This window comes from Armigeres subalbatus, chromosome 2 (genome assembly GCF_024139115.2).
Source record: "Armigeres subalbatus isolate Guangzhou_Male chromosome 2, GZ_Asu_2, whole genome shotgun sequence".
Lineage (NCBI taxonomy): Eukaryota > Metazoa > Arthropoda > Insecta > Diptera > Culicidae > Armigeres > Armigeres subalbatus.
Window position 1 is genome coordinate 449,892,481 of NC_085140.1, and position 23,162 is coordinate 449,915,642.

General features: G+C 39.7%; 1 protein-coding gene across 3 annotated transcripts in view; it reads left to right on the forward strand.

The window, feature by feature from the left end:
- Positions 1–23,162, forward strand: part of LOC134213731 (klarsicht protein) — a 780,975-nt gene that overhangs the window by 134,469 nt on the left and 623,344 nt on the right. For all 3 annotated transcript variants that reach the window (XM_062693046.1, XM_062693047.1, XM_062693048.1), the window contains exons 2-4: positions 10,892–11,567; positions 11,631–11,876; positions 11,964–12,125. In XM_062693046.1, the coding sequence (XP_062549030.1) occupies positions 11,187–11,567; positions 11,631–11,876; positions 11,964–12,125 (789 nt within the window). In that variant the 5' untranslated portion in view covers positions 10,892–11,186. The remainder of the gene's footprint in view (positions 1–10,891; positions 11,568–11,630; positions 11,877–11,963; positions 12,126–23,162) is intronic.

A 23,162-nucleotide genomic window follows, 5' to 3' on the forward strand; every position in this document is an offset into this window, starting at 1 on the left:
TTTTTGGAGCGATCATATAGCCTTTACGAATACTTAGTACATATACGAGAAAGGCAAAAAGATTCAAAGTAATTTTTAGAAGATTTGCTAAAATAAATTGTCTCGAAATCTCCTAAAGAGTTCCCGAAGAAGGTACTGGACGAATTTCCAAATTACCTGGAACAACTTCCTTTAAGAATTCCAGAAATAATTTCCGTATAAATTCTTGAAGAAATTTATTAAAATTTTCAAAGCAATTCCTATACGAATTTTCCAAGGAATCTAAAGGAAATTTCCATAAGAGTTCCTAAAAAAAATCCCAAAATGTCCCAATCCTAAAGAGGGTAGAGGTGTCTAGTACTTATTCGCTTATGTGATAGTAGCGCAGTAACTATCAAAATTATTTTGCCAAAATATGTTTCTAAAAGCAAAGCTTCAAGTTTTTTTTGTCTTTATTAGCGAGACTTTCAGCCCTGAACTGGCTCGTCTCGATGCTTCATGTCTTTTATTGCCCATCATGCTGTAGTGCATGTTTAGGTTTCATCACCAAGATTTCTTTGATACTACTGGCCCGGTACTTTGGGCCACACAAACTGGATAATGGCCACGCGAACGGGAACGATATTAGCAATCTCATACTATTGCATCAACTGTATTTCCGAACTTATTTCGAAAGATCTGAAGGAGTTCCAGAAGAGTTCCTTAAAACATTTCCGAGGAAATTGCTAAAGAGTTTTCTAACGGAACTCGTAAAGGAATTCACAAAGTAATTCCCAAATGATTTTTTGAATTAATTCCCGAAGAAATTCTGAAGTTTTTCTAAAGAAAATACTGAACTAAATTCAAAAGCAATTCCTAAAGAAGTATTTTACGGAGGTATTTCCTAGGGATTTTCTCAGGAAATTTTTGAAGGAGCCCCTAGATGAATTTCCAAAGAAATTCGTAAAGGAATTGCCAATGGAATCTCTAAAGGAATTTTCTGAGGAATTTCCGGAGCAATTCCGTGATATGTTTTTATAAAGATATTTCCGAATGAAATCCTGGAGGAAATTCCGAAGTAATTTTCAGAATGCCCTTTTTCAAGAAGTTTCTGAATTCATCCTTTTCGGTTCGAAGGAATCCCTGGAAGAATTTTCGAAGGAATTGCTGACGGATTTTTGATTGAATGGCTGAAGCAATTCCTGGATGAACTTGTGAAGGAATTCCTAGAAAAAATTTCCGTAAGAATTTTTAAAGTAATTTCTATATTTTTTAAACGTGCTTTGCAATATTAACTTGTTTGAATTGATTGTTTTGCTGCAAAAACCTGGAAATAAACGTAGTGCACCTGGAAAAAAAAACCTGGCAAAATCAGGGAATGTTGTTCGTAGATCGATATCGTCTTTGGTTGTATAAAAAAGACAAGAGCGCCGTCTTCGATCAGAGGTCGTACACCTAGCATGAGTCAACGGACAAGACACAAAACGGATTTTTTTGATCGCGAAAAGTTTCCTCCTTACCGGGTCGGGAATAGAATCCACACTCCATAGAACATGCGTCTAAACGATTGACCCGCTAGCCACACGACAACGAAGCCCACTGCCGCAGCAACCGAATATTGGATTTGGAGACGAGTAAAAAAAGAGAAGAAAATGCTACTATTGCGATTGAAAATCAAGTTTCCTGAGAAGTCGGTATCTTTCGATTTAAATAGTTTGTGAAAAAGTGTTAAATGCTCGAATAAGATGGATTCGATGCGTTTGTTTTCGTTGCCGATAAGTTCCGGCTGCTTACGGTTTGGCAAAAGTAGTAGCGTGAGTTGGGGAGATATTTCAGTGCTAGTGGAATTATTTCTCGATAGGAAAAACGTTCTAAAATGCTTCATTTGGCGTGCTCAGGGATCCAGTAGTTGTTTGACCATGTGCCTGGAGATGACGAGTTCCTTCTTGTTCTGATGTTGAATGCCTTAATGAGCATTTCGAAAGATTCGTGGATTTAACCCGTCGTTTACGCATTCAAGCGAAACGGTGCGTCATTCGTGAAGGCGGCTGAGCAAATTGTTGAGGGTGGTAAATCCTCAGATCTACGACGTCAATATTGGGGATAACAATGTATACGGCACTCGTCATATGTCTTATCAAGGATCTCATAGAACGCATCCTTCATGTCATCATGTTCATCGTTCGTTGGGGCATAGATGCTGATCATGGTCCTGCAAACTGTAGTTAAGGAATTTGCTTTTCATTCTCCACACCACGCAAATGCGGTCGCCGATAGCCGGAAGCCCATAAATCCACCGAAAAACTCACCTCATCTGCCATGAAGCCAACTCGATGCTCTGTTTTGTCGCCACCGTTATAGTAGATGCGGTACTTGAATAAAGTGCTTGCGATTGAACCCACGGCACAGAATTCACGTTCTCCGGTTTTGGGCCACCGTAATTCCTGGATTACATCTACGCTCACGCGGATCTTCTGTAGTTCACGAGCCACGAGCCCAACACGTGCGGGTTGAATCAAAGTTCTCGCGATCCAAGATCCGATTTCCCAATCGTTGTCCTTCATTCGTTGCCGGGTCTGTTGCCGTATAATCCATCCGTTTGCACTACTTTTGCCTTTCTTGATATAACTGAATCTTCGGTTGGGCTACCTTATCAGGGCACCACGAGGTGGTTGGGATAGGAGTTTGTGGATAAGAGGCTAAGGACCATAAAATGGGGTCTATTTTATTCCTGCTTACGTAACAACGGTATGCAAAGTAACAACGGTATGCATTACTCACCATTTGCCATGCCATGTCACACACCAAACGTGTGAAACAGATTTTAGCAGTTCCGGAAACGAAGCCAGGGCTGAAAATATTCTAAATAAAGATACTAAAAAAAAACTTTTAGTAAATTCCACGTTTTTGACGTAGGCCTACGTGTTTTCTACCTTGGACTATTTAATAAAAGAAATGTCAACGCTTCTATAAAGTCTTCTAAAAATATTGTTTTTCAATTTTCTATTATTGACAATTATTGAATAGCTTAGAAATGGGTAAACCAAACAATCACGTTCGTGCATCGCAATCATGGGCATCAAAATCAAGTAAATTGCGGGTTTAACTTTAACCCTCAAACTGCCGGGACGAAATTTGACAACTTAAAACAGCTCGTTCTCGGTCAATTTTTAACTAAATTGCAAGCGGTTTCAACTGTGATCAAGGGGAATAGTAGCTCCAGCATGTAGATGGATAAAATGCTCAGGATGACCCCCCCTCGCTAAGAGGGGGGAGTTTTGAAGTGTGGCATAAGTCATTTTTTGAGCAAATGTTTAGTATTTTGAAATTTTTAACGTCGTAACAGGTGTTTTAGTATAAGTAATTAATGATCAATGTGAATGGTTGACAACATCGGTCAAATAGACATAAATTGACCTCCGGATGACCTCAGAATAGGTACCGGAAACCCGGAATATCCGGTATAAACGGCCAGCATAGAATCACCGAACATATCGGTCATCCGACACCTTAAACTTCTCAGAATCTCATAAATAACTTAGAAAACGCCATAGTTTTTCAGTAGGGTGACACTGACCATTTGATGGTCACGGAACAGGTTCCGGAAATCCGGAATTTCCGGTACAAAAGGCCAAGATAAAATTACATAACAAATTAGGCGTCCGACACCTTAAACTTCTCAGAATCTTATGAGTAATTTCAAAAACGTCTTAGTTTCTTGGTAGGATAAAACTGGCCATGCGATGGCCACGGAACAGGTTCCGGAAACCCGAAATTTCTGGTAAAAAATGGCCAACATAAAACTACAAAACAAATTAGGCTTCCGACACCTCAAACTTCTCAGAATCTCATAAGTAACTTAGAAAACCCCATAGTTTTTCAGTAGGGTGAAACTGGCCATGCGATGGCCACGGAGCAGGTTCCGGAAACCCGGAATTTCCGGTACAAAAGGCCAACATAAAACTTCAAAACAAATTAGGCTTCCAACACCTCTAACTTCTCAGAATCTCATGAGTAATTTCGAAAATGCCTTAGTTTCTTGGTAGGGTAAAACTGGCCATGCGATGGCCACGGAATAGGTTCCGGAAACCCGAAATTTCCGGTAAAAAGTGGCCAACATAAAACTACAAAACAAATTACCCTAGCAGCACAATTCAGACCAATTTGGTTGAAGTAACTCATATATGACTGAATATGGTCATATATGAGTTATATGAACTCGTTTACAACATGTGTGCTGCTCGGGTAGGCTTCCGACACCTCAAACTTCTCAGAATCTCATAAGTAACTTAGAAAACCCCATAGTTTCTATCAGTAGGGTAAAACTGGCCATGCGATGGCCATGGAGCAGGTTTCGGAAACCCGGAATTTCCGGTATAAAAGGCCAACATAAAACTACAAAACAAATTAGGCATCCGACACCTCAAACTTCTCAGAATCTTATGAGTAATTTAGAAAACGCCTTAGTTTCTTGGTAGGATAAAACTGGCCATGCGATGGCCACGGAACAGGTTCCGGAAACCCGAAATTTCTGGTAAAAAATGGCCAACATAAAACTACAAAAAAAATTAGGCTTCCGACACCTCAAACTTCTCAGAATCTCATAAGTAACTTAGAAAACGCCATAGTTTATCAGTAGGGTAGAACTGGCCATGCAATGGCCACGAAACAGGTTCCGGAAACCCGGAGTTTCCGGTACAAAAGGCCAAAATAAAAAAACATAACAAATTAGTAATTTAGAAAATGCCTTAGTTTCTTGGAAGGGTAAAACTGACCATGCGATGGCCACGGAAAAGGTTCCGGAATCCCTGAATTTCCGGTACAAAAGGCCAACATAAAACTACCCTCTCAGAATCTCATGAGTAATCTAGAAAACGCCTTAGTTTCTTGGTAGGGTAAAACTGGCCGTACGATGGCCATGGAACAGGTTTCGGAAATCCAGAATTTCCGGTAAAAAATTGCAAACATAAAACTACAAAATAGATTAGGCTTCCGACACCTCAATTAAAATTTCGTTATATTTGAAACTACCATTTGAGAGACAATTTCCAATCCGAAAATTGTCTAGACCGGCACCGGTAATCGAGCCCAGCCACCCTCAGCATGGTCTTGCTTTGTAGCCGTGCATCTTGCCGCACCGCTAAGGAGGGCCCCCAATGAACCAATAACGCTAAAAATGCTGGTGCTCGGATTAGATGAATGAATTAACAGTTTCAAAGGTAACATATTTGTTCACAAGGTTTCTTTTTACACTCAAACTGCCGGGACGAATCTTGACAACCTGAAACAGCTCGTTCACGGTCAATTTTCAACTAAAATGCAAGCGGTTTCAACTGTGGTCAAGGGGAATAATAGTTCCAGAAAGTAGATGGGTGGAATGCTCAGGATGACTCTTCCTCTTTCAGAGGGGGAGTTTTTAAGTGTAATTTTTAGAGCAAATGTTTAGTATTTTGAAATCATCATCATAACGGATGTTTTAGTATAAGTGAATAATAGTCAATGTGAATGGTCGACAACAATAGCGACAAAATAGATATAAATTGGCCTCTGGTTGATCATCGAACAGGTTCCGGAAACCCGAAATATCCAGTATAAAAGGCCAACATAGAATTACGGAATATATCGGTCTTCCGACACCTCAAACTTCTCTGAATCGCACAAGTAACTTAGAAAACGCCATAGTTTCTTGGTAGGGTAAAAGATGGCCATGGAACAGGTTCCGGAAACCCGGGATTTCCGGTAAAAAAGACCAATACAAAACTGCAAATCAAATCAGGCTTCCGACACCTCAAATTTCTCTGATTCTCATGAGTAATCTAGAAAACGTCTAAGTTTCTTAGTAGGGCCACATTATAGATTCCTGAGACCCGACAAAAGGCCAACGTTGAACTACAAAACAAATCAATCTTCCGATACCTTAAGCTTCTCAAAATCTCATGAGTAACTAAGAAAATGCCATAGTTTTTTGTTAGGGTAAAACTGGCCATGGGATGACCATGGAAAATGTTTCGGAAACCCGGAATCATCGGTACAAAAGGCCAACATGAAACTACAAAACAAATAAGTCTTCCGACACCTCAAACTTCTCAGAATATCATAAGTAATCCAGAAAACATTTTAGTTCCTTGGTAGAGTAAAACTGGCCAAGTGATGACCACGGAATAGATTCCAGAAGCCCGTAACAAGCAGTACAAAAAGCCATCATAGAACCACGAAATTAAGCGGTCTTCCAACACTTTAAACTTCTCAGAATCTCATGAGTAATTTTGGAATCGCCATGTTTCATGATAGGTTTCGGGAGCCCGGAATATCCGGTACAAAAGGCCACGTTAGGCTATCAGAATGGGCTTTCCAGGGACTCCGAATCTTGTTCTGTGGCTATAAAATTGCCAGTAAAAGAGCAATTTGGCGTTTTCTGGATAACTCGGGAAATTCTCAGAAGTTCAAGTTGTCGGAAGACTGATGTTCTATGTAGGTCTTTTTTACTGGAAATCCTGGATTTCTGGAATCTTTTCCGTTTCCATTTGAGGGGTCGATAGACTGATTTATTTTGTAGTTCTATGTAGGCTTTTTCCTGTAACGTTGGATAGATCACTTTTACGTAGTGTCTTACGGAGTAAGATCTACCAAACCGAGCCCTAGCTAAATCCATTTTTCGAGCTAGGGCTATAAGTTGTTTTAGTTTACGCTACCAATAGCAGTATCTGAAGTATAACTAACTTAACTTTTCCCTGCAGATGACGGAAATTCTCATTGCAGGACAAATGTTTTAGCTAGAAATTGTTTTGTCCTTCTTCTTATTGGCATTACATCCCCACACTGGGACAGAGCCACCTCGCAGCTTAGTGTTCATTAAGCACTTCCACAGTTATTAACTGCGAGGTTTCTAAGCCAAGTTACCATTTTTGCATTCGTATATCATGAGCATGATGATACTTTTATGCCCAGGGAAGTCGAGACAATTTCCAATCCGAAAATTGCCTAGACCGGCACCGGGAATCGAACCCAGCCAGCCTCAGCATGGTCTTGCTTTGTAGCCGCGCATCTTACCGCACGGCTAATTGTTTTGTACATATAGCTAAATCCCAGGTGTGGTGCTCTACTGGTGATATTGTAGAAGCAAGACAAAGAGGTTGCTAGGGCTCCAATACTTGGTCGAATAACAGTATTATTGTTCTGTTTTCTCAAGAAAGGATTGCATTCTTATTGATAAGGGGGACACATTTAATGAGATTGCTCTCTGTAAAGGTCCAAATAGGCTATCATGATCCTCTTGAGAGTAAAAACAAGAACTATATCGAAACCTATACTGCATTGCTTATCAATAGTATTGGAGTAATTCAAGATGCACCTATATCTATACATTTTTGAAGACTGATTTATTTCGTAGTTCTACGTTGGGCTTTAGTACCGGAGAAGTAAGGTGTAAGGTAAGATAAGGGTTTATACCTGTTTTATGGTTGTACGTTGCCCTTTTGCACCATGTATTCAGGGTTCCCGGAACCTGTTCCGTGATCATCACTTGCCCATTTTTTCCCTACCAAAAAACTATGGCGTTATCTGGATTACTAATGAGATTCTGTGAGGATTGAGGTGTCGGAAGACCGATATATTCCGTGACACTATGCTGGCCTTTTTTCCGGGAACTTGTCCCGTCGCCATCGCATGGCCAGTTTTACCCTATCAAGAAACTAAGACATTTTTTAAATTACTCATGAGATTCTGAGAAGTTTGAGGTGTCGTAAGCCAAATTTGTTTTGCAGTTTCATGTGGGCCATTTTTACTGAAAAATCCGGGTTTCCGGAACCTGTTCCATGGCCATCGCACCGCCAGTTTTACCCTTCCAAGAAACTAAGGCATTTTCTAAATTACTCATGAGATTCTGAGAAGTTTGAGGTATCGGAAGCCTAATTTGTTATGTTTTTTTATCTTGGCCTTTTGTACCGGAAATTCCGGGTTTCCGGGACCTGTTTCGTGGCCATTGCATGGCCAGTTCTACCCTACCAAGAAACTATGGCGTTTTCTAAGTTACTTATGAGATTCTGAGTAGTTTGAGGTGTCGGAAGCCTAATTTGTTTTGTAGTCTTATGTTGGCCTTTTATACCGAAAATTTCGGGTTTACGGAATCTGTTCCGTGGCCATCAAATGGCCCCTTTTACCCTACCAAGAAACTATGGCGTTTTCTAAGTTACCTATGTGATTCTGAGAAGTTTGAGGTGCCGGAAGACCGATATATTCGGTGATTCTATGCTGGCCTTTTATACCGGATATTCCGGGTTTCCGGAACCTATTCTGAGGTCATCCGGAGGTCAATTCATGTCTATTTGGCCATTGTTGTCAACCATTCACATTAACCATTATTTACTTATACTAAAATACCTGTTTTGACGTTAAAAGTTTCAAAATACTAAACATTTGCTCAAAAAATGACTTATGCCACACTTCAAAACTCCCCCCTCTAAAAGAGGGAGGGTCATCCTGGCCATTTTACCCATCTATATGATGAAACTACTATTCCCCTTGATCACAGTTGAAACCGCTTGCAATTTAGTTGAAAATTGACCGAGAACGAGCTGTTTTAAGTTGTCAAGATTCGTCCCGGCAGTTTGAGGGTTAATCATTACTTCGAACTAGATATCGCGAAGAGCGGACACAGCAGCAGAATAACGAAGGCGCCGGTAGCGATGGTGGTCACTTCGAAGAATTTAAGCGTTACGGAGCCGAAATCATGTTTTTCATACAAGTCTTCATGATTCTTGTACAGTAATATTGGCTTTGGGGAACCGAAAGACTCGCGGTTTTGGCGAGATAAGGGAATACACTAATACAGTAGGCAGGGTTTGAATCCAAAGGAGAAAGAAAAACTCTCTCAATTATCATGTCTGTATACACTCTCGATAGGTAGCATACCGTGAAAGACGTTTTTCGGAAGCTGTTACGATACGATAATGAACTGATCAGGAGGCTAATTTTACATGGGCCATGATTTTTTTTAAAGCCCCAATTGCGGTGGGCACCAGTTATGATGATGCATTCCAACTTGTCCTACGCAGATATGCGAAAAAAGGTCCCCAACATAAATTGAGCATGAACAAGCGTTTTATCAAACCCCCTTGTCGCCCCCTATCCGAATCAGTTTTTTTTTTCAACTTAATACAAGCCCGATAGACTTGGTTTCATGGCTTGTTATGATTCGAAAAGGTTTTTGCCTCATTTTTACCGCTGTTCGTTATCTATTGAGAGCGATTTCTGCAAACACTGACAGTAGGAAAGAAAGTGATTTTAGGTTGCTTAGGTGATTAAGATGCTGATGTTTACATAGTTGACATTCTTGGCCACATTTCACATATGGAACGGGACAAACAAACTTATTCTTGATAGACAACAACGAGAGGAAGACATACGAAAGGGATTAACGACAGACATTTAAATGGACAACAAGAGCAAGACGTGGTGGGGCTCGACAGACAAGAGGATGAGCGGACTAGCTGCATTTGAGTTAGTGATTGAAAAGACGCATGATTATAAGTAAATCGACTGTTTATGATTGGTAAGAAGCATAGGAAAATAATCTATCCTTTTCAAAACCACTATTATGCACGTTAATTGAGAGGATTTTTCAAAATCTCATGGAGTCTGCAGAATTTCAGTGGCGTCGATATCGGTCTCAGTGGCGGCCCTCGGCGAATTGTTGTTGCAGAAAATGTATTCGCGGGGATGGCGTCTGTAGCAATTCAGTGTTCAATCATCGAGTGGCTATTATCGGCGTCGGCAGATCCTAAGTGAACACTTCTCACAAGATTCCGACCACCACGCAACAACTTAAGAGTAGCAAAACGAATTTGAGCAGAACATTTTACATGAGCATAAAATTTGAATACTTAAAATCAAACCTCTTTTATCTTCTGGATGAAGTGGTGGTCCTGAAAAGGGCTGATTTATTTTAATAATGCGCCTTTGAGATCACCAACACCTTGCGAGGTAATGTCACTTGAGTGCTGCTACCAAAAATCAAGACTCGATGATTTGCTACATAATAACAAACGGGAGCTTCAATACTGGGATAGCTCTCCGATGCACGTCCGCTCTCTTTGTAGAATCTTCAAAATGGCTCGCGCGCGATAGAAGCAGCTATCTTCTATCTAATGAAGCTATCCTACGCCTTTGCTCGCAAGGCTCCTGGAGACGATATGTAGATTAATTTTTCATTACCTAATGATGAACTTAATTTTAAAATTAAAAAATCACTTGGATAAAGGAAAACAATATTTTTAATTCAGTGAATTCATGCAAAGGCAGAATTTTTTCAGCTTTAAGATGTTTGTTAAAATCAATTATTTTCAATAATGCGCATTACCAATCACCAGCGTCGTCAAACTCAAGATCGGAGGTTTGTGAGAAAATTTCATTTGATGTTTCAGTCGTTTGGATACAGAATGTGTAATTTTAAGTCAGTCATATGGAAATCGATCTAGAGAGTTTTCAGTGATCTAATCAATTATATATGGCAAACATTCTTCAAGTTGAATAAGACAGTGTAATCAATTTATATTCATCATTTCTATTTTACAATGATTTGGCACAATTATAAGATTTTAAAATTCTTCAATTTACTTCCACTGTGTTTAATGATTTTGGATCAACAAATGCTACTTAAAAACTTCTAATAAAACACAAAAGATTTATGCAGGTAGCAAACGAAATATGTTTCTATTAACTGAATTTTATTGGTTTTATTGGAAGTAAATAAAAAACGCTTAAAACGTAATTCATCAAAGATATGGCAGCCTATCCTCGTCAGTTATATGTAGAGGAACATGAAATCGTTGATGTTCGCTGTTTGCCTTTATTGGCTTTTGCCTCTCCAGATGATTATAAACCTAATTGCGTATGTAGTTATTGATTGACGTTCTTCTTTTTTGTTCTCACACAGATTCTCGTCATTGAAAATGTTCATTTTGTAAGCCAAACGGGGCACCCCGAGTTTCAAGTTAACCAACATCGGTACTCAACGGAAAACGGTCGCAAAATGCCGGTTTCCGCGAACTGCCAACAGTTCGGAGAGCGCCAAGGACTCCACCACTTCTTCCTTAGCTAAGAAGGTGGACCAGGAGACCTCCATCGACCGACACGGATATTCTACGACCCGGCCCAAACGACCGCAGGCAATCCCAGACCGGATTTTCTCCAACGGAACACCGCCGCAACTAATAGACTGAGTATTCGCCATGAAGCCACCAACGGGTGAGGACGCAACCGCACCACCCAAGCCCCAAGTTTCGATCCCCGGCACCGGAATGTCCACCGTGGCTTCCACTGCGACGCAAACACAAACACAAACCCAACCACAACCACAGCAGACACCCGGCGGCAACGGCAATGGAACCAACAGCAGTGCGTCCAACGCATTCGGAACGGTCAAATACCGCATTAAACCGCCATCTTCGGCGGCTAACGCAGGCTCCTCGACGGCCACCACCGGACCCAACGCCGGCTGTTTCATAAAGCCTTCGCTGTCGCTAAACTCGCTGCCACCGCAAGCTCCACCCGAGGGATCGGAGATGGCACAAAATAGACTGAGAATCGATCGGCCATACAATAGCTTAAAGGTTAGTTCACTTTACCATCGTTTCCCTCTTACCTAACACACGTTTTTATTTCCAATCCCAAAGAAAAAGCGCGATTCGGAGCGAGAACTGTGGCGCCGGTCGTGGGGTAGCGGGCATAGCCATAGCTCTTGCAGCCTACAGAGCAGCATCACGACCGGCATCGGCAAGGACGACTTCTGGGCGGCACTGCAGACCAACTACAACTTTATCATGGACACGAACCTGCTCGACAGCTGCCGGGAAGCGAGGGGCGAAATCGAAGGCCCGGTTGTGCGAGCCAAGGAGGACCACATGGACTACTACCGGAGGGTGAGTGAATACGGCCGCGTCCAGCAACATCAACGGGTAAATGTCAGTTTCGGAACGCGTTTAACTATGGCACTATTTTTATTTTAGGCCATGTACAAACCCTCTCCGATGCAGACGTTCTACGGTGATCCGCGACTGTTGCGGCAGTGGATCAGGGAGATGGAGATTCGCATTTCACGGATTCCTTCGATCACGGAAACGAAGAGGTTAAACAGTGAGCAGTTGCTGAGGCTCTCTGGAGAACATTCGGTGAGTACCTACGTTGATATTGATAGCATAAGACTTGAGATTTCCAATCAAGAGACGGAAGAATTGAGAAACAAGCATAGTTCCAGTTGGAACGTAATGTCACGAAAATAGAAAAGAAATGGAAGAAACAAATTTTTCGAATCGACTCACGTTTGGAATGATGGATTTCAAGTGCCAAAGCGATTCATTCCCGATTGCCAAACCCAGATGAACTGCGGGCGGATTAATGGCCTCTCGATGTGTGGGGGAGAGGCTTTACGAAGATTTCAAATGGTCATCACCCGTACCAATAAATCAATTTGGATTAGTCCATTTGGTCGTGCAGAGTGGTAGGCGGCGTGCCATCATAGAGTGGCCTACTGTTTGTTTTTTCATCCGTTGCATGCCAAGAGACTGAGACACATGCGGGGAGATGTTATTTGTTTGGAATGCTTGGATTATTCAGTTGACAATTTGGCTATACGACATTAGAGCAAAGAAGGCTGTGAAATACGCATAGGCGCAATTGATGACCGTCTGCTGGCTATCTGCATGCCGCATATTTACCTAATGTTTATTTTGGTGCGTAGTTTAAACTGCTGCATCTGCATTGTGATTTTGACCCATGTTTAGACTGCGATATTGGCTCTTGAATTGCGGTTAAGTCGCATCGCATGCGTGGTTGAGCAGGCGTGCAAAAGATGGCAACATGTTCGTTGTGCATGTTATTATGTTTTGGCGCTGAAACCCAAATGTAGAATGCTGTGTTTCAACATAATAATGTGCAGTCGTATTGAGGACCATACAAATTTATATCAACACTAGAAGATTCTTCTTTTTTAAAGGCAGAATCACCGTCTTCGACCAGCAGTCGCACAGACTGAATACTTAACATCTAGGTCTAGCATTAGACAACGGACAGGATATTTACACAATACCCAAACAAAGACTTTTGACACACTGGTGGTAAATCAGGTAAGTCAAAAGTAAAAATGTTATACAATATGGGCGCCAATATGCTGCCTTGGGTCACACCAGCTTTTACAGGTAATATATCAGATTTCGAATTTTGATAGTTTACCTGCAGTGAGCGATCTGATAAATAATTTTGGTTCAGTTTAAAAATTAATTTTCATTAAAAAAATAAAATTCATCAATTTTACAATCAAACCTTTATGCCAAACACTGTCAAATGCTTTATCTATATCCAGAAGAGCCACTACATTCGTGAAAAATGTGATCTATTCCCCTAAAGAGCTTTTTTGACCTTTCTAATGTTTTTTTTTTTCATATTTCATAATGCACGAGAAAGGCATCATCACTGCTAGGTTTTTTTTTGTGTCTTTATTAAGGAGACTTTCAGCCCGAGGCTGGCTCGTCTCCGACAATCACTGCTAGGTGTATTAATCTATTTTTCATCATCTCGCCAAATAACTTTCAACGCGGGATTGCGAGTTCTTTGGTATTGCCTTCGCCTCACATTTTAAGAACGGATCAATAGCTGAAGACCGTCTTCAATAATTGAAATTGTTTTCGGATGGTCCAGGTTAAACCCGAATAAAATACGAAATTACGGAACAAACTACAACACGCGATCTTATTATTTCAAGGTTATCTTTTTACTACATTAAACAACATAACATGAACTGTCAACTGGTGAGAATGATGAGAGTACCTACACTATGTGTTGGGTAGCCGGTTTACCTGCTTCGATTTTTTTGGCAGTGGAACCTTTGCCGACTCCAACACTGCCTTGGGGACCTTGTTTCCCGTCCTACTCCCGTACCAGTGGGTAGATGATTTGGGTCACCTACGGTCTGCCATGTGTAGAGACTGTCCTACGAACGTTCGGGTGGTCATCAGGGAAAAGAATAGTGTTTCGTCCAGGGTGGGACGACCCTACGTTGTGTGATTTTAATGGTGTGATTCTCCGGGCGACGAATAAAGAACTACTGATTGAACTGGACGGTTGATTTATTGCCTCCGAGAGGCAGCGTGCCTGCTCGGAGGTTACTATGAACACTGTACAACAAGCATGGTTGAGAGTCGCCTTTTATAAGCGACTCTTAGTACGGAAACAATATTACATTTATTTGGGGACGTGTGCACAACATTCAAATTTTAAATCTAATTAGATTTGCAGCGCGCCAAATGCAACGTATATAACGCAAGCAATTGGCGCGAAGCAAGTGAACAAAAAGATCACACAATTGAACGGCGACCTGCACGGTTCTCTGCTCGCTTGCCACGCTGCGATGAAGCGATGTGTGATCGAACACATAGTTTTCTCTTCCCTTCTAAATTTGCTGCTCTCGATATCAGCCAGCCATCGGTTTGTGTTGCTGCCTTGTTATCCATGCAGATGGAAGATTTACCGCGAAACGATGGCGAAATCCAGACAACAGAACTGCAATTGCCTTTGCCCATCAGCTTGACTGGTCAGCTGTAGTAGCGACGGTGATTTTGATCCAGGGCTGTTCAGTCTCGCACACTATAGGTGATGTAGATGAGAACGGCTTGCTAATAGGAGTTGTCTCCTAATACCCCTACTCAACCGCTGTAGTTAGCCAGCCCAATACAATGTTTCCGAAAAGCAGTCAAGGGAAGACTCTTAGTCGGCTTGCTGATGTTCAGATGGAACATACTTCAGGTAAATTATCTTCTGGCGCACTAGATCCATCATATAATTTTTCGAATCCTCAACAATCCGCATTGTCGATCGATTGTTCTCGTGAAATACTACAGGCTTCTCGGGATCGTATACCAGATCTGGCATTATTCGCATAAGCCACTGCTCGTAACAAGCAGCCACACAGAGCGCAGTTAATTCCGCCTCAGTCGATGAGAGTGATACGGTTTGCCGCTTTCGTGCAATCCACGCCACAGTGCATCCAAAAAATTTGAACACGCTGCCGCTTACAGAGCGCCTGTCCATTATGGTACTACCCCAGCCTGCGTCTGAAACCACCTCCATTGTTACCGCATCAGAGCTCCGCCGGAACACAAGACCGATGCCTAACGTTCCCGTGACTTAGCGCAGAATTCGCTTTAAGTAAGACCAGTGGTGGTCCGTAGGACAGCTTTGATATTGGCTAAGATAGTTAACAGATGCCGCCAAATCAGGACGAGTTGTCAACGCAGCGTAGGTCAAACATAATATCAATTCTCTATAAGGTTGTGTGCGACCCTAAATAACCGGAATGAAGTTATGACAGCGACTCTGCGTGTACACGCCGCGGAGGTCTGACTGGATTGGCAAAGTCCACGGCATACGAAAAACAAGGCAGGCTCATCACGTATGTAAACATTCAGTTTGAATGTAAACATGTGACGTCACTGCTATCTTTGCACAAGCTGGACCGAGACGATGCTCTACGGTCGCAGCATGCTTACTTTTGTACTCCAACATGTGGCGATAAAATATGCGTCACATTCGAAGTGTCATTTTTCTAACGAGCCTACCTTGTTTTCTGTATACCGTGGGCAAAGTCATGGTTTGCTGCTCGCTGATTGACACGCTGATGTGTGAATCTATTAACACACGCTGAAGGCATTTTACTCAAACCCCACATTTCCCTAATTCTCTCATTAAAAAAAATCTTCTAACATAGGTTGCAATGCTTGTTTTTCTCCTGGGTTATTTAAATGAGACGAAGGTGAACATCGGTTGCATTTCAGCAACCGGTTAACTCCATTGAAAACTGCACAAAATAAACTTGACTCAAAATCATGGTTTAAATACCAGAACAATGATTCTGAGTGTGGGTTCCCAAACTGTGGGTCACGAAAGATAAAACGTGATTCATACTTTCGTTGGATGATTAAAGAACAACAAATTTACGAAGCCAATAGCCTTTTTTATTTGACAAATACAATGACAATTTCTTCCAAAAAACATTCCAAGTCTTACCCAAATGCAATCGAAAACTAAGCGGTGTTGAACTTCATTACTAATAAGATTAAAGAACAACATGCTAAAGATAAGAAAATCTATTCCAAATTCAATCCAAATTAAATCCAATGCAAATTCAATCGAAACCAATCCAATCTACTCCAAACTCAATCAAAATCCAATCCAATCTAAACCAAATCCTATCGAATCCAATACAAATCCAATCCAAATCCGTACATTTAATCAAACTTTTAGTTTCGCGTATAGTACACCATCAACTATTTGCCATCAACCAGTACTGCTAGCCAATAACTGCAAACTGATCTTTCGCATAATAAATTCGAACTTCCGAATAGCTTTGTAAAATCCGGCAACCTTATTAATTTTTCAAATTCCAAGATATCTGCTATTACAGGTACAACATATATATGTTCAGTTAATAAACAGATTCGCATTCGACTGGTGTTAAGAACTATGGTTATGTAATTGAACATTTCAGTTGGACTTCAATATTTCACCATTTGTGGAAAGATGTGGAAAGACCAATTTCTAGCGTATTTGGCTCTCAAGTCCGTTGAAGATCATGATGAAAAATTCAAAGCATTTATGTGTTTCGGCGGTACTGATGTTAGGAAAATCGCCCAAACCGCTAAATTTGGAAAATCACATTTGTTGGATAATTCATTTCGCGCGGCGATGGAAGTTTTAGATGAGTATTATTCACCCAGGATGTCTCTGCGGTACGAAAGATTTCGATTTCTTCAAATGATATTCAATCCTCACGAGAAGTTGGATCATTTTGTAATTTGTTTACGATCGCAAGCGGCATTATGCAGGTTTGAAGATCAGTTGGATGAGATGATAATGGATCAAATCGTTTTTGCTACAGAAAGCGATGATAAATTACGTGCAAAATACTTGGAGTATGATAGATCTTTGGATGACATTGAAGGTTGGCCGTACATACGAATCGGTCAAAGTTCAGGTATATATTTATATAAGGTACAGTGGGGTAAGTGGGTAAATGGGGTAAGTGAAAAAAACGTAAGTATTTCACTGATGAAGTACAGAATTATTCAATTTCACTTCACAATCATACAAGGCCATTCAAATCAATGCGTTGAATAAGTGAAACATGAAATAATGAACCATTCCAACATGCGAGAGTGAAAGTTTATCAACCTTTCAAGTTTATCTTTTGCACAAGTTGTTTTGCGTGTGAATAAATACAAATATTTTTTTATGTTGGTTTCCATAACACATTCAATTAGTGCATTGATAAGTTGGTTTTCTTTGTAGTTTTGAATTCCAGCCACAAAAATATTTATATGAAAATCAAAAAAATTGAAAAAAATATTTTATTGCTTTGCCTGTTTTTTACCATGGGTGGGGCAAGTGAAAATTTTCCGACACTGAATGCATTTCTCTATTTTTCCAAACACAAATAATTTCTATTAAACGTATATAAACAAATGATAACAATTCGAACTTATTTGAAGGCTTTTGGTTATTACAGTGATACGTGGTAATACTAAATCAAGAATACAAAGTGCCAAGCGTGTCAGTGTCTTAAATGATACATGTTTGATAAATAATTCGTAAAAAATGTTACAAGAATCACTACTATTGCAAATAAATCAACAATTATGATATATTTAGTTGAAATTTATAAAATTTATTTTTTTTTAATGTAGACTCTTCTACTGAAATCATAAGTGGATTGTTAATGAAACACAATATGATTCCAGGTTTGATGATTATTTCAAAGATAATTTCTCTGCATTATTGCCAAGGTTCATTATCTTACTATAAACCTGAAATAGAAAGTAGTGTTAGACACAGAGGGGCCCTCCTTAGCCGTGCGGTAAGACTCGCAGCGAGACCATGCTGAGGGTGGCTGGGTTCGATTCCCGGTGCCGGTCTAGGCAATTTTCGGATTGGAATGTCTCGACTTCCCTGGGCATAAAAGTATCATCGTGCTAGCCTCATGATATACGAATGCAAAAATGGTAAATTGGCTTAGAAACCTCGCAGTTAATAACTGTGGAAGTGCTTAATGAACACTAAGCTGCGAGGCGGCTCTGTCCCAGTGTGGGGATGTAATGCCAATAAGAAGAAGAAGAAGAAGAAGAAGAAGTTAGACAGAAATTGAAATGAGATATTAGACCTAAAAAAATCAAGTAAACATAAAAACATAAAAATCATTTAATGGAGGCACTAGTGCCCTTTGACTTTCATGAAGTGTCAAAAAGCATCACAACAGATCACAGTTATGCTCTATTCAGTATAATTAACATTTGCATGGAATATATGAACAGAACATATGTTCTTATATTGAAAAATCCTCTTTTTTTCACTTACCCCACATGTGGGGCAAGTGAAAAGTTGAAAACGATTTTTTGTTTTCCAAATATTTTGTATCCTAAAAGTATTTTTCAAAGATCTTTTTCGCAGGCATATAAAGATTGGATAGATGATTCGTTATGTCATAAATATGATCAATTTCAATATTATATTCAACTTTTATGACTTGATGAACATGAAATATACGATTTCCTTTACCCACTTGCTCCACTGTACCTTAAATTAATTTCGGATCAATTTTCTCTTGTACGAACAAAGGCTCTGAAAAGGAACTGTTTATGTAAGTATACTCAATTTTAATCTCATCCAGTGATTTATCATCACTGGGGAGACCTTTCAAGGCGACTTTGAACAATCGCTCAGTTTTGTCGTCGTATGTGAAGAATTTATGCGCTTCTCAGTTAAATACTGAAGAAGACGTTTGCGATTGTCAAAGGATCCCGGCAAAACGCGGCAGTCACCCTTCCTAGCAATCTGAAATAAAACCTTGATCCCCTGAAGGTTACTCAAAATCTCATTCCTAAAGCCAGAAAACTCGGCAACAGATACCAACATTGGCGGAATCCTTTGCTTTTTCGCATGAATCGAATCACTTGGGTTAGAGGTAGATTCGATTTGCTCAATTTCATCATTAATCAAATCGAACTTATTGCTCAGTTCGATAGGAGAAGAATTATTTCCGATATTAGAGTTTGATAGGACGGTCTTGAAATCTTGTTTCTTAGAAGGAAGTGTAGAATCCAGAGACTCACCCTTCCTCTTGTTTTTATTAATGCTCATTGCTGAGTGCGGAGACGTGACCTTCTAAGAGGTTTTAGAGGTTAAGAAGTAACGGGATCAGTGGGTACAAATAGCGCTGAGAAGCACTGTTGAAATTGAAATAGCTTCGAGTAGTATTAAAAACTTTCTTCAGCAAATAAAAGAAAAGAACCGCACAGCACGAAAGCACGATGCGGTCTGAGGAACAAGGTATAATGATTTTACAATTACACAGCTGTATTTAATCAAAATATAAATGGTTGTAATAGCATCTGTATCAGCCAAATGTAAGGATATTCTCCCTAGATTCGAATAGTTGTTTGTAATGTATCTTTAGATTAATTAAAAAATAAAAATAAGAACTAAATTTACATTTATTGGTCTTGTTTAATGGAGCCCTCCTTAGTCGTGCGGTAAGACGCGCGGCTACAAAGCAAGACCATGCTGAAGGCGGCTGGGTTCGATTTACGGTCCGGTCTAGAAAATTGTCGGATTGGAAATTTTCTCGACTTTTCTGGGCATAAAAGTATCATCATGTTTACCTCATGATATACGAATGCGAAAATGGTAACTTGGCTTAGAAAACTCGCGGTTAATAACTGTAGAAGTGGTGAATGAACACTTAGCAGCAAGGCGGCAATGTCCCAGTGGGGGATGTAATGCCAATAGGAAGGAAGGAAGGTCTTGTTAAATTCACTTTAATAAACTATTAAAAAAAATATTAATCCTTACATGTTCACTGAGCAAGGGAAATGTGGCTACCATGCGCAATGCAACTCTTTAGCCCAGAAATAATTTCAGGATAACTAAGGATCGATAACGCAGTACTGGAAATCGAGGGATATTATGCAATTAGGCATGACAGAATGGGGCGATTAGGAGGTGGTATCTTAATCTTCATTAAAAAAGGCATACAGTGTAGTCTCTTAGAGAAATCGACTGCGACCCCAGGTGGTTCATATACAGAATACATCTTTGTTGAATTAGTTATAGGGAACGTAAAGCTATTATTTGGAACTGTCTACAATCCACCCGAAGTGAACTGCGTCGAATCAATAGACTGTTTGATGACAAATTATGGAACACTCTACAACGATATTTTTCTTGTTGGTGATTTCAACACGAATTTACTGAACCACAGCTTACCTAAGAGTGCACAACTCATTTCAACGCTCAATATTCATAATATGTATAGTCTTGGTTCCGAGCCAACTTTTTTTTCCACAGAAATGGTTTGTCACAACTAGACCTTATGCTTTCTAACTCCAGAGTACGTGTTCTAAAATTCAATCAAATTGATGTTCCATGCTTTTCAAATCATGACCTGATTTTCGCTTCGCTCGATATTGACATGGTTCATGTACCCAATAGAATAAAATTTCGTGATTACCGTTCCATGGATGTACACTAAAGTGGGGCGTCATGGCCATTTTTTCAAATCAATGGTTTTTCGAAGTCATTCTGGGTTCTGAACAACTGTGCAGAATTTTGGACCAATTGGTTGCTTCCTCGCTTTCCGCATCGCGTTTGAAGTTTGTATGGAAATTAGTATGGGAGAACGTATATTTTTGCTTTTCTACTACTAGAGGTTTCAGTACATCGTAAACCAAGTGGCACATTACGTTAAAGTATAACCCAAAGGATGCTGGAAAACTTTGCTGAAGAAGGCACGTTGCTGGAAGGTCCACGAAAAAAGTTATAATGCTTCGAAGATTGTGTGTTCAAACCATATGCAAAAAATCGTTTATTCTGCCGGCACTGCCGAACAACGTAGACCAATAATTTAACTGAGTGCTAATTCAAAATAATTGATCTTATAGGGCTTTAGAGCTAAGGGGAGCTATCCGGAATCATTTCACAAAGAAAAAAATCCGACAAGAAGGAAGATGGGTTTTGCTCTTCGATAACCATAAGTCGTCCGGTAGTGCTGGCTGAAATATTGATTTCTTGCATATGATTTGAACATTCAATTTTCGAAACGTAATAACATTTTTTGTAGACCTTCCAGCTACGTACCTTCTTCGGCAAAGTCTTTCGGCATCTTCCAGACTATATGCTAACGTATTGAGTCAAGTGATTGATGATAAATTGAAGTCGCTAATAGCAAAAATGTAAAAAAGTACGTTTTCCCATACTAATCTCCATGTAAATTTAAAACGCGATGCGGCATGCGAGGTCGCAACCAATCGAGCCCATAATTTGCACAATTGATTGGGGTCCCAAAACGATTCAGAAAAACCTTGATCTCTCTTGATCGGATGAAGTTTGCGTTTTTCCATACAACTGCGCCCCACTTTAAATGTACACGGTCTTACACATGACTTCAATTCCTTAAACTGGTCAAACTACTATCGTTCCAATGATCCTAATGCATTGCTTAACTTTCAATTGCTGCCTTGTTGATTTACATGATAAATATGTTTCTGTACGATCGGTAGTACCAGACAATAACCATAATCTCTGGTTTAACAATACGATAGGGAAACTGATTGCAGATCGCGATTTAGCCTATAAGCAGTGGAAGTATTCTAAAAGCGATACTGATTTTAGATTATTCAAAGTATTTCGTAATCGCGTAACTACTCAAATTCGTAAAGCAAAAACCTCGTTTTATGAATCAAAAATTGATACTCGATTACCTTCTAAAGAACTATGGAGAAAATTAAAAAACTTTGGTGTGGTTAAGACCGCCAAAACATCAATTATACAGTCTGAATCAAATGAAATTAATGTGCATTTTACAACTAACTTTACAAAAGATACCATTGAATCACGAATTATAAATATTTCCAACCGCCAGTCAGTAACAGAACCGTTTTATTTCAATCAGATTGATGATTTAGATGTCATTAGCGCATTATACCACATGGAATCTAATGCCATTGGACTGGATAAAGTACCATTAAAATTTTTGAAACTCATTAGTCCACTTATTTTGAAACCTACTACACATTTATTTAACTGCATTGTTACCACCAGTGTCTTTCCAAATGAATGGAAAAAGTCTAAAGTTTTACCTCTTAAGAAGAAAAGTCATCTCAACACTCTCCAAAATTTGCGTCCAATAACTAATAAGTATTCTTTCTGCTCTATCAAAAGTCTTTGAGCGCATAATAAAAAATCAAATCAGTTAGTTTATCAATCGCGAGAACTTATTGATTCCCCATCAATCTGGATATCGGCCTAAACACAGCACTAAAACTGCAAGGCTGAAAGTTTTTGATGACATCGGAATCATCTTAGACAAAGGACGTCCAGTTGTATTGCTACTTCTCGACTTTTCTAAAGCTTTCGATACCATTTCACATAAGAAGCTCTGTGCTAAACTCACTGAAAGGTTTGGCTTCTCTAATCATGCAATGAATCTTATCAAATCTTATTTAACCCTTTCCTGCCCACGACTTTTTTCAAAGATTTCAATAGGAAGGAATCATCTTTGAGAAAAATGCTAAAACAAAAGTTATTTGGCATAGCCAAAATTAGTGGAAAACGAAAAAAAAAGTTTTTGATTGTAAATCAATAGTTAATTGATTGTTTTCAATAGTTTCACTATTTGTACTCAAAATTGATTATATTTCCAGTCTAATGGAACCATAAAGATGTGCCCAATATTCCTTTTTGTTGTTGAAACAGTTCGATGAAGGTTAGAAGGTGCAAAAATTGATGGTGCACCACAGACACCATGGGCGGGAGAGGGTTAACCGAACGAGCACAATCAGTTTTAAACGATGGGATATATTCCAGCTATATTGCAATATCTTCTGGTGTCCCCCAGGGTTCAATTCTGGGGCCAATTCTTTTCTCGATGTATATTAACGATCTTCCGGAGGTCCTAAATATTGTAAATTACACATTTTTGCTGACGATGTGCAACTGTATTTCGAGTGTTTAGATGATTCCGCCACTATAATTTCCCAGAAAATAAACGAAGATCTTGCTAATATTCATGCTTGGTCAACTGAGAATAGGTTATCATTGAATGCCGTCAAAACTAGCGCTTTATTTCTAAGCCACTCTTATTCTAATATTGTCTTGAAACCATT